The following is a 12833-nucleotide window of genomic DNA, read 5'->3' as shown; positions in this document are numbered from 1 at the left end:
CTGCTGGTCAACCACAGAAAGTCCATGTTAGTTCCAGCTCAAAGGATAGAATTCATCGGGGCCATGCTCGACTCGACCCGGGCGAGAGCACTCCTTCCGTTAGACAGGTTTCAGGCCCTGATGGACCTCATCGCGGAAGTGTCCACATTTCCCCTGACAATGGCCAGGGTTTGCCTGCACCTGCTAGGCCACATGGCAGTTTTCACATATGTGGTCCGCCATGCCAGGCTCCGCTTGCAGGCCCTGCAGCAATGGCTGGCGTCAACCCATTCCCAATCCAGGGACCACCTGAAAGAGATCGTAACCATTCCTCCAGCGGTTCTCACCTCACTGTGGTGGTAGACTGAGCGCAAAAAGGTCCTGGAAGGAGTCCTGTTCGACAGTCCCACTCCATATGTCGAGCTAGTGTCAGAAGCTTTGGACCTTGTTTGGGGGTGCGCCTCAGACAACTCCAGACCCAGGGGATGTGGACCCCGGAGGAGACAACGTTACACATAAATGTCAAGAAGCTCAGAGCGGTCCGGCTAGCTTGCGGGGTCTTCCTGCTGCACCTGTTGGGCAAAGCGGTGAGAGTCCTAATGGACAATATGACTTCGGTGTTCTGCATGAACAGGCAAGGAGGAGCGCATCTGTTGGCTATCTGCCAAGAGGCTCTCCATCTCTGGGACTTCTGCATCAGCCACGGTATCCATCTGGAAGCTGGTCACCTCCATGGCATCGCCTAGCAGATCACCTCAGCAGGGACTTCTCCTCTCACCACAAGTGGTTGCTCCACCTGGAGGTGGCCTGCGTAATCTTCTAGAGGTGGGGAATTCCCCAAGTAGATCTGTTTGCCACCAGGCGAAACAGAAAGTGCCATTGGTTTTGCTCCCAGCAGGGCCTGAGCAAGGGCTCCCTCTCTGATGCCTTCCTCCTGTCGTGTGCTTAGGATCTGATGTACGCATTCCCTCTGATTCCTCTGGTCAGCTGGGTCTTAGTAAAGATCAAAAGGGACAAGGCACAGCTTATTGTGATCTCCTCTGCGTGGCCTCGCCTGCACTGATTCAGCATGCTCATGAACATGGCGGTGGCCCCTCCCTGGCCCCTTCCCTACCGTTGGGACCTGCTGTCACAGGATCATGGTCAGCTCCTACACCCCAACCTTGAGTCTCTAAACCTCTTGGTATGGATGCTCCATGGTTGAACCTGGAGGAGCGTACCTGCTCAGAGGAGGTCCAGCAGGTCCTCCTCGGAAGTAGGAAGATATCCATGAGACTAACTTACCTGGCCAAGTGGACAAGGTTTTCCTGCTGGGCGTCGGAGAGTGACATTTCTCCTTCGCGTTCCTCAGTGCAGTTAATCTTGGACTATTTACTGCACCTCAGGACCCAGGGTCTGGCGCATTCTTCCATTAGAGTGCACCTTGCGGCCATCTCCGTGTTCCACCAGCCGATCCAAGGTCAGATGGTCTTTTCTCATGACATGACCGTCAGGTTCCTGAGGGGCCTCAAGAGGCTTTACCCGCCGGTATGGGCCCCTGTCCCGCAGTGGGACCTTAACCTGGTCCTCTCCAGGCTCACCGGCCCGCCTTTCGACCCACTGGGCTCCTGCTCCCTTTCCTACTTGTCCTGGAAGGTCACTTTCCTTGTGGCGGTGACATCGGTGAGACCAGTCTGAGATTTAAGGCCTTGACCTCAGAACCGCCTTACACAGTGTTTTATAAGGACATGGTCCAGCTGCAGCCCCGACAAGCCTTCCTACCGAAGGTGGTATTTTCCTTCCACGTGAGCAAGGACATGTTCCTGCCTGTGTTCTGTCCCAAGCTGCACAAGACTGCTGAGGAGAGGCGTCTGCATGCGCTGGATCTCCGGAGGGCCTTGGCCTTTTACCTGGAGCGTACAAAGCGTTTCCGTAAACCGACCCAGCTCTTCATCGTTATGGCGGATAGGATGAAGGGCCTTCCAGTTTCTTCACAGAGGATTTCCAATTGGATCACCTCTTGCATAAAGACCAGTTACAAGCTAACAAAGGTCCCACCACTGCCGATTGTCAGGGCCCATTCAACTAGAGCACAGGCATCTTCAGCGGTCTTCCTGGCGCACATCCCGATCCAGGACATCTGTAGAGCCACGATGTGGTCCTTGGTCCACATGTTCATGTCTAATTATGCCATCACTCAGCAGAGTTGTATTACAATTTGCGCAGCTGTGAACTCCTACCCACCTCCACGGGAACTGCTGGGAGTCGCCTAATATGGACTGGACATGAGCAAGCACTCAAAGAAGAAAAGACAGTTACCTTTTCTGTATCTGGTGTCCTTCAAGATACGTTGCTCATGTCCATTCCACGACCCGCCCTCCTTCCCCACTGTCGGAGTTTCCAGCAAGAAGGAACTGAGGGTGAGGGGAGCCATGCGGGTGCCGCTCCCCTACATATACTTCCGGCACCAGTGCATGTGGCGAGCGCACACACCTAATGTGGAATGAACATGAACAACACATGTCGAAGAACACCAGTTACGGAAAAGGTAACTCTTTTCTGTAATGTCCCTCTAATTTAAATATGGGCCAGGGTCATAATGTGGCATCCCAGATCTAGAACTGACAAAAGCAGTTTGGTCAGGCAAGATATTCCCTAAGATGCTTCATGAGTCTCAGAAGTGCTCTTGCTTCCATTCACAATTGTAGGAAGTGCTACCATTTTGCACATTTTTAAGTGCATAAATTCTGTTCCCATGCGCAGACAGCATGGTAATTGCAGTTCTCAACAGGTGCTAAGTCACTGCTTTGTGATTGTTTAAAACATCTGATTCCAATCTTCTCTGTTCTGTGGAGATTCTGTACTGATGTCCTGTTACATGTGTCTGGTAGAATATCTGCAGAAGTGAGCTTCCTGATCCATGAAACCTGTGGGGCAAATAGTTCTTGACACACAGGGAAACGAAATACAGGCAACACAACATGGGGTCACAGAATATCACAGAATCTCGGAGTCGGAAGGGGCCGCAGAAGGTCACCTCGCCCAATCCCCTGCTCAAATCCCCAATTTTTGCCCCAGATCCCTAAGTGGTCCCCTCAAGGATTGAACTCACAACCCTGGGTTTAGCAGGCCAATGCTCAAACCACTGAGCTATCCCTCATTAGGGGCATCATGCTTATTTTACTTTTACTTGTGTAAAACTAGTGACATATACAACACAACATTCTTCTTTTCTTGTCTTAGCCCAAGGAGACAGTGGTATCTCGTTGGCGTGCTGACCCTTGGGCCCGGGGGTCCTATTCTTATGTAGCGGCTGGATCTTCTGGAAATGATTATGACTTGATGGCTCAGCCAATTACTCCAGGACCAGCCATTCCAGGTGCTCCCCAGGTGAGAGAATCTACAAATGCAATTAGAAATGACTGGCGTGAGAACATAGGGATTTCAAAAGCCATTTGGGAAACAGGAGCATTCGCTAATTAATCCATTCTCCAGATATTCTTTAACGATTAGAGCTGGTCAGAAAACAGAATTTCCTGTGGGAAATTCCAACATTTCGAAATTTTTGTTCTAATTTGGAAAAAGAAGTCAAAATTTTGAAACTTCTCCTGAACAGAAATTCTAAAAAATGTCTATTTGGAAACATGGAGATATTTCATTTTGGTAATGTCAAGGCATTATAATAAAATATATATAATAATAAACATTTTCTAATATACAATATTAAATATAAAGGTTGAAAAAAATTTTTACCTTATTGAAACAAGAAAGATTAAATGATTTGTTTTCATACTTTTCCATTGAAACTTTCATCAAAATAGAAAAGTTTTGACTTTGAAACTATTTTCTCCACCTGAAAACTCTTCCATCAAAAATTTTTTGACCAGCTCTACTAACGAACCTTCGGATTCCTCTCGAGAACTGTACCAGGTAACTGTAACTGAATTTCATTAGAAAATAAGCTTCAGAGGGATAGCCGTGTTAGTCTGGATCTGTAAAAGCAACAAAGAGTCCTGTGGCATCTTATAGACTAACAGACATACTGGAGCATGAGCTTTTGTGGGTGAATACCCACTTCGTTGGATGCATCTGACAAAGTGAGTATTCACCCACGAAAGCTCATGCTCCGATACGTCTGTTAGTCTATAAGGTGCCACAGGACTCTTTGCCGCTTTTATTAGAAAATAAAGCGTTCATGTTTCTGAACATACCATTTAAACAAGTTTTTGACTGGGTCCTGTAGAGGAAAGTCTGTTTTGAAAAGGCTCCATCAGAGCAATCTGTAATCACTTCCTCTTGTGCTGTTACTTCTCATGGTAAAATGTTTCAGATGCCTGATGGCAGTGAATGCGCTTGGCTCTTAGTCTGGTCCTCCTGTTCAAGAAGTAAAAGTAAGAACTTGGCTCATCTTAGTCCATGAAAAAAGCTGAGAGGTAGATAATGTTATAACAGAGTTGTGTGTGGAAATGAGCATAAATCGCTCTAGTACATCATCTGCCTGTCAGGAAGCGTGTACAGAAATAAGTGTCATTCACGAAGTGTCTTCCCAGCCCCCAAGTTGCTTGAGGTACATTACAAAGATTTGCAACAAAAATACCAACTCAGCTCAACCTTCGCCATGATGTAGCAAGGGGCCACCCTGTAACATGTAATCACATCAGTGGGGGAAGGAACGGGTTGTAATAAGTTACAAGAAATGCCTCTGAAGAATCATTTAAAAATGTTTTCACGGTGAGGAGTGATGGGATAAAGCTGAAGGGATTAGGGAAGTGTCCATATTTTAGGAGCCACCGTGAAAGTCCTGTTTTCTGCTAACCTATTGAGCAAATGGTGGAATCCCTAAAAGCAGGGGGCTTCTGAACACCGCACGGTGAGGCTCCAGGACCAGGGTCTCATTTAGTCTCTCTAAATACTTTTATGGTTGGTTAAATCGATTAGTTTAGCCCCTGCTATGTTGCTGGATAGTCTGCACCACAGACTGCAATGCACAAACCGTTAATTGTCTCAGGTTTTTCCCCTCTGCCTTTATTCAAACCACAGTATGTCAGTGTGCACTAGTGAACTTTTAGTGCGCAGCAGCAGCATCAATGGGGATGCTTAGTGTGTTTGGTATGCTGAAACGCAGTAGATTTATACCCCAGCTCAATATGCAGTAAGAGTTTGTATAGACAGGCCTTTAATCAGGTGTGGTGGTGTGGAAATGATCAAACACACAATGTTGAATACACAACATTCTGTGTTCTCTCTCCAGCCCAATTTCTGGCTTCAAAACCGAACTCTATGGTAGTCTTTCTTTTTGCTCTGATGCCCAGCGCCCTCAGCAGCCAGCAGTAAAGTGTTCCCGTGCAACACAATAGATGTCTTTTTAAAGCTGAAAATTTGTGATAGTTGGGAGGCACATGAGGATTCTCCTCTGGGCAAGTGGCATTTGTTGAAGGAAAGATTATACCATCCATGAGGTTACCTAGTTCATACCTAAACCAGCTTTGTGCAGCAGAAGTAACTCTGTGAATAGGAGAAATGTTTATTTTTAAGTGGTTCTGCTGAGAAATCTAGCATTCATATGAGAGAACCTGAGCTAAGTCAACTGCATGGCACCCTTAACAATGTGCTGTCTGTTCTTCTTCCCAGCCAATTCCTCGCCTCTTCTTCGCAGGAGAACATACAATTCGTAATTACCCAGCAACTGTCCATGGTGCTCTGCTGAGTGGGCTGAGAGAAGCAGGACGTATTGCAGACCAGTTTCTTGGGGCCATGTATACGCTGCCACGCCAAGCTACACCCGGCGTGCCCACACCACAGGCCCCTAGCATGTAACGGAGATTCAAGCTGCCAGACAGAGGAGTGATGGATTCATAATGCATTTGCTGTGGACTTGTTTTTGGGAGCAAGATATCTTCATAGTCTCTAGCAGTAGCCACTGAAAGCACTGTGCCAGAAGTCACTTAATAGCATCACCCCACTGGAATGGCCTTATGAAATATGATCTGACTATTGCCCATGCACCTGGTATACAGATCCCTGCCTGTCTGTTTGCCCGAGTGTCTATATATACAGTCTCTTACTGCCAGACTGGTCAGGAATTCCTGTGGTAGTGCAAATACATTGGGAATCTAAGCTCCTAGTGTTTAGCTGGATTTCTTTCGGCACATAAAGAACCTACTAGTGTGTTCCCAGTTCAGTAATTGCACAAAAGGTTTCAGACTCTTGTAGCTGGTGGTTGTTGGTAACAGTGTAGAATTTGTCTCTTATGTGGACTTCTTTGTTTGTTTTGAAAAAAATAAAGTTTTCACCAAGTTCCTTTCTTCCTCTTTCATTTGAGAATTAAATTGGTGCAGTTGTCTCCTCCGTAGTAAAAGCAGAGCTACAAGTAATGCTCATCGCAGAACCACTCCAAAATAGCCCTTCAGCCACTGCAGAGTCATCTCTCACTTGGGATAAATAGCCCTTGAATCAGGGGACTGGAAGCCAAGTGGATGCCATAACCACCAGGCTACAGCATTATTCATTCTCTCCCGCTTCACCCCCCACTCCCCCCGTAACTGTTTGTTTATACAAAATGGAACAGCTTCAACAGAAGAAACTGAGGGAGCCCCACAATAGAATATCCCATAGCTCAATGGTGAGAGAGCTCTCCTGAGGGTATGTGGGGAGAAATTGAATTCTGGCCTCCCACATCCCAGATATATTCTCTAACCACTGGGCTAAAAGTTGTAAGAGAGAATGCTCCTCCTCCTCCTGCATTTCTTGCAAGAATGGCAGACTTCAGGAGAGGGGTTCCCGGCTGTGAGTTGCTAGCATTGAGAGGTGCCGCCTCCTCCCAAACCGGACCAAACCCCCTGAGGGGTGGAGTTGAGGACACATTCCTCTCCTCAGCATCTCCTTTGGCTAGCTTTGGCAGTTCCCCATCTAGCACACTGTCTTTTGTGGATCCCATTCCTAGACCCCTGTCTCACCTGCAGGCTCAGGTGAGTCAGGCTGATTAATGTGAAGACCTGGACACAGGAAATGAGAGAGAAATTTTTTAAGTAATAAAACCTAAGGCAAGAAATCTCTGTTATACAGTCTTCTGCCTGGTGGCCTTGGTCTCCTGAGTATCAGTCACATGCAAACCTAAGTTTGGGGTTTTGGTAACTTTTAAGCACACTTTCAGATGCTGAGTTTCTTGAATTCTACAATTACAAGCGAAATGAGAATTTACACTCTTCAGAGCAGGGCCATTATATTTTTGGCTAGCATGCTCCCAGGGCAGTGATAATGAGTTTTAGAAGCCAGGAAGGTGTTGGCTGTTGCTCTCTCTACTTCTCTGCCTGCATTTCTGGACTCTGCTTTTTGCAGTAGGGTAACTTTAACAAAAATTAAATTGCTAAATAAATGCGACCGTTTTGTAAAAGTTACTGTTGTTTCTCTGCAGAGCTGTTTGATAGTAATCTCACTTCTGCGTAATGTGCAAAGCCTGTCATATGGCTCAGAGAAAGACATCTGGCATGCTGCTGCCAGGTGTTTTCATGCTAGTGTAGAGAAGTGCTGCAGCAATCAGTGCCCTCTGCAGAAAAGAACATTAGGTTCCTGTTTAAATGCCCTCAGCTGATGTATTCTATAAGCATCAGGAATGAAGGAATCCTTTTAGAATTGCAGACATGACGAACACAACTCCGTTTGTCTTCACCTAGACATTGTCCTACTTAGTCGTCAGATGAAAGCATTCCTAACATGAGCTGCGCCAGCTGGCTGTGCCCCTAGGGATCCATATGGCAGCTGGAGAACATTGCACTCTAGCTACTCCACCAGCCACCCTATCCCTCTTGCGTCTGCACTGGGAGCTCCATGAAGGAAAGGTAGCAGTTGCCTGCTGCAGACTTCTCCACAGTGAGGAGTGGAGGGATCTGTGCACTCCCTGAGTGGAGCAAGAATCAGATTCAGTCTTTCTTATCTTTTTCTTCTCTTGTGTTAATCCCATCAAATAGGGTCTGCTCTACAAGTCCTCTCCCTCCAAAGTGCTCTGTTCAATGTTATATTATCGATCACACCACATGCTAACATGTCCTCCTTTGTGACATCTCACCACTACTTCTTAGGTTGGCCTCTGTCATGTTCCTTAAATTTTGATCTGTTGGAGTCTTACCCACATAGTTGTCAGGATCTTGCATTACACCCCCAGACCATCTGAGCCTGTAATCATTTTTTCATTTATGGGTGTTACTTGAGAACCCCTCCCACTGGTGTAGTTAGTGTCTACGCTGAAGCTGTGCTGCAGTAGCATTTCAAGTGTAGACAAGTTCTATGTGTCTCTTGAAAATGGGACTTAGACTCCAAACCTTGAAAATTTGACCCACACAGAGGGCTAAGATGGGAAGTGAAGGGAGTGTACCAGACCTAGCAAATTGGTTCACATTGGAGGGGAGGGGGCCACAGGACTAGCCCAGTGCTACAGAGACAGCAGAGGAGCCAACCAGTTACTCTGGGGCCCCAAAGAATTCCTGTTCACTGCCAAGCAGAGTATGAGGCAGTTTCTCTAGATTAAGGAATGTGGATTCATCTGACTCTCCACAGGTCCATGGGCTATCCCAGAGGTAACTGCCCTGTTCTGTTCCTTCCCTCTGAAGCAGCAGCATTGGCTACTGTCAGAAAATGGGATACTAGGCTAGTTGGACCATTGGTCTGACCTAAGTATGGCCATACTTATGTCCTGATACAAAGAAGGATGGGTGAATGAGGGCATGTGAGGGCTCTCAGTGACTGGAGGATGCATATGCCCTCGCAAAGACTGATAACACACTTGGCCTGCTGTCCTAAGTTTGTGGGGTTTGTATCACTGATCTGGTCAGCAGATACTAGCAACTGGAAATTCATCCAGATGATTGGACAAAACCTGTATTTTCCACCAACCACAGTCCCTTGCATTCCAGGTCCTGTCCCCAACCAGTTCCAGAGGTTGGTGCATGCTGTCTTGGCTGATCTCTAAAGAACTCCCTGCCTGGTGTACTGGAGTGATAGGATTGTAACTGGCAGGTTTGAGGAATCTGAAAGAACTGGAAGTTGTCCTGGAGAAGTTGTGGGTTGCCATTCTCAAAGTGAAGCCCACCCAGGGCTAGATTCACATTAGGCACTTAAGTCCAAGATTTAAGCGCTGCTGCCTTTCACAAAACTACTACTCCGTTTCTGACTAACTCTGCGGGTGCCTGAGCTTCCACTGGTAAAGTCCCTAGTCACCTACATTTGTGCAGCTGGGCATGAGCAAACCTACCTAAGTCCTGATACCACTGAGCATCTTGGCACTTAACTGATGCCTAAGCCTGGGATTCACAATGTAGGTATTTCCCTGTGGAGCCCAAATTGGTAAATGTGTTCAGAGGCTCCCTAAGAGCATGCCTATCAGATTGTGCCCCCAACCCTCCATTTATAGCCAACAGTGCAGTGGTTGGAGCACTCTCAGGTAGATTGTGGGAGCTCTGGGTTCATATCTCTGCTCTGCCTGATTTGGATCAGGAATATAAATCTGGATCTCCCACCTCCCTAACTGCTGGACTATAGGGTATTTTGGGGTTGGTGTTTTTCAATCTCTCCTGTTGAAATTGTTCTACTTTGTATAAAATAATATTCATTGGCACAGTGACTGGACCCTGGGTGAGGGGTGGTGAGCGTGCTAGCCTCTAGAGTTATCTTACTTTCTCTCTACTCCTGGGGAAAAAATTGGGACATTCACCAGATGTTTGACACTTCTTAATGGAAAAGCAGTTTGGGCTGAAAAGTGATCGCAGTTCACTCCAGTGGCCACACCATTTCCCTTAGCTAGCAGGACAGCAAGATGGCTGGAACAGTTCCAGCACCAAATTGAGCATTGGCTGAGCAAGCAGCATGTCGATGCTGATGCCATGTCAAGAAGGCCTGGCTTTTCTGAAGAGCTCCACAAGGCAGAAGTGTGTGATCAGGCCACAGCTACAGATTTATCACTGGGATGTGCAGGTCCTGAATGAGGAGGGCGGTGAAAGTGCAAGACTGCTAAACCTCCAGGATTTGCAGAACTAACCCTAAGATTTCCCATTGGAGGAGCTGGAAGAAGGATATTCTACAGCTTTCCTTACAGACTCTCAAACAGACTCAGAACTACTAAGTACAAGGAGGTCTGTTCCAAACTGAATCTACAAAGAAGCTGCTTAGTTCATAAGATATATGTGAAGGCAGGTGCATCCTTACTCAGTAGACCTCCAAGGAACTGCCCCTAGAGTCTTAAAGTTCTTCCGTAACAGAAAGACCAGAGTCAAAGAAGTTGCATGGAGAGTTCAGAACCACACTTTCTGGCCAGGTTGGAATCAGTGATGTGCAAGTCTTTCATTACCTGTAGTTCTAGAAAATGGCAAATGCTGCACCTAAACAATCTAGAGTTTTGTCACAGACTGGAAGGCACTCAGATTAGGAAGTGCTGGGTATTCTGGGTCCATTGCCAAACATAGAAAGAGGTAACTGTTATGTACTTGAGGTAGCAGAGTACTTTTCAAATGCTTGTAGACATGTTATTTCCTGCCTGTGGAGCTCAAACTGCTGCTAGAATTTTGTAGAGCAACTTGTTTACAGGTTTGAGGCCCAATGTTCCTTAAACATTGATCAAGGCCAAAATTGAGAATTAAGATTATTTTATAAGGTGTTTAGTGTCATAGAAATACACAAGACTGGAACAACACCATACCACCTGCAGTCCAGTGGGTTAGCAGAGCATCTGAATCAGACTCCTATCTATGCAGCAACTTCTGTAAAGGCAAATCAGGTAAATTGAGATTGCTTTTTTTCTTATTGTATGAAGTGGTTGTTAGCTAGTCATCTACTGGCTACACACTTTATGTAGTGATGTTTGAGTATGAAGTTACTTTGCTAGTAACTGTTGAGTGGAGCATATATTCAGAAGAAATATCACAATCCAATAGATAATGTAATCACTGGCAGGCTACCTTTTGTTAACTTGTGGAAGCTATTAAAGCGAATCAATAAAAAGCCTCTCAAAATCATAAGGAGTGCTGTGATGCTGCACCCCATATTCTTCAAAACATAGTTATGATGTAAATATGGCATAGCTAAGATATGTTTTATGAAAGATGGGTCATGTATCATTTCTGTATCTGAAGTTAGGAATATTGACTATGTAACAATTACAACTGTGTGTGTACTTTGCCTACTGTCTGGTGGACGTTCCCCCATCAGCCTGAATGAGCCATTTAAGGAGGACAATAGAACTCTGAAGATACTAATCTCCCACCCTCCTGAGGAGCTTCCTGGGATGTTGCTTTGACGTTGCATGGTCATCTGATGATATCACCTGGTACGGAGCACCACCTTGGACACTGCTAGTATTTTTCCACTGGAAACAAAGGGTTCCCACCTTATGTAAATTCTATTTAAGGCTTCGGAGTAAATCATTCAGCACTCTCCTCCATTGCCTGCCCAAGAGGGAAGACTTCTAAAAACACCTGAAGGGAAAGGCATGGGTGAGTCCAGGAGTCTAGCCTGTAAAGAGTCATAACTGGAACTCGGAGCTGCAGACATGCTACAACCTGCCTAAACAACATTTAGGGTCAGAAATTACTATGTGTAACCTGTTTCTTTAGTGTATTAAGCTTAGTTTGCGTGTTTTGTTTTATTTGCTCAGTACACTGCTTTGTTCTGTTTGCTGTCCCTTATAATCACTTAAGTTTATTAACTACAAAAGGTAAATTTTATTTCTTGTTCATTTCAAAACCCAGTTTGTGCAATTCAAAGGCAGGGGGAGCTGTGCATATCTCTCTCCACATGGTGGGAGAGGGTGATATTTATGAGCTTGTGCTGTGCAGATTTTTCTATATAGTGCAAGACAATATTGGGTTTACTCCCCAAAGGGGGTGTGCACATGAGTGCTGAGTAAATCCCCAAGCTTATTCTTCCGACACAGTGCTGATTTCAGTCTGTCTGCAGTTGGGTGTGGCCTTACGTGTGTGTGTGTGCTAGAGAAGGCTTGAGGGCCTGACATAGTTAGGACAGGGTGAGGAAACCCAGGTTGGTGGAATGGCCAGAACCAGTGGGACCCCACACATCAGGTGGCATCCCAGATGGGAGGCTCCAATCCTTCACAAGTGCTATGACCCAAGGGCTACAGGTCAGGTGTGTGAGGAGGGCAAATTAGTCTGAGTCAGAAAGCAGAGAGAGATTTTGACCAAAACTACTAAAGTGTTTTGAGGCTCCATTTACAATTAAGACATTATCGGCTGTGCTGTATCAACTGGGGTACACAGTACAAAGTCACAAAGTTCAGCCAAAAAACCAACCTTCCACACAAACTTCCTCGTGGCTGGACTTTACTAAAACTAGACAAGCCATTTACAACACACACTTTGCTTCTCTACAAAAGAAAAAGGACACTAAACTTTCTAAACTACTACATGCCACAAGGGGCTACAGCAATGGTTCCCTCAACCCACCCAGCAATATTGTTAACCTATCCAACTATACTCTCAGCCCAGCAGAAGCAGCTGTCCTATCTTGGAGCCTCTCCTTCTGCCCCTCCACTCCCACGAACATGATACAGTTCTGTGGTGACCTGGAATCCTATTTTCGACGTCTCCGACTCAAGGAATATTTCCAACATACCTCTGAACAACATACTAATCCACAGAGACCTTCCTACCAACACTACAAAAAGAAGGATTCTAGGTGGACTCCTCCTGAAGGTCGAAACAGCAGACTGGACTTCTACATAGAGTGCTTCCGCCGACGTGCACGGGCTGAAATTCTGGAAAAGCAGCATCACTTGCCCCATAACCTCAGCCGTGCGGAACACAATGCCATCCACAGCCTCAGAAACAACTCTGACATCATAATCAAAAAGGCTGACAAAGGAGGTGCTGTTG

The 12833-nt window shown here is 46.1% G+C and overlaps 1 protein-coding gene across 6 annotated transcripts in view; it reads left to right on the top strand.

The window, feature by feature from the left end:
- KDM1A (lysine demethylase 1A) overlaps positions 1-6258 on the top strand; it is a 170891-nt gene extending 164633 nt beyond the window's left edge. For all 6 annotated transcript variants that reach the window (XM_043532231.1, XM_043532230.1, XM_037881554.2 and 3 more), the window contains 2 exons: positions 3202-3348; positions 5590-6258. In XM_043532231.1, the coding sequence (XP_043388166.1) occupies positions 3202-3348; positions 5590-5775 (333 nt within the window). In that variant the 3' untranslated portion in view covers positions 5776-6258. The remainder of the gene's footprint in view (positions 1-3201; positions 3349-5589) is intronic.
- The last annotated feature ends 6575 nt before the right edge of the window (positions 6259-12833 follow it).

The sequence above is a fragment of the Chelonia mydas genome, chromosome 19 (assembly GCF_015237465.2).
Source record: "Chelonia mydas isolate rCheMyd1 chromosome 19, rCheMyd1.pri.v2, whole genome shotgun sequence".
Classification (NCBI taxonomy): domain Eukaryota; kingdom Metazoa; phylum Chordata; order Testudines; family Cheloniidae; genus Chelonia; species Chelonia mydas.
The sequence above is the reverse complement of the archived record's forward strand: the minus strand, read 5'-3'. Positions and strand labels throughout refer to the sequence as shown.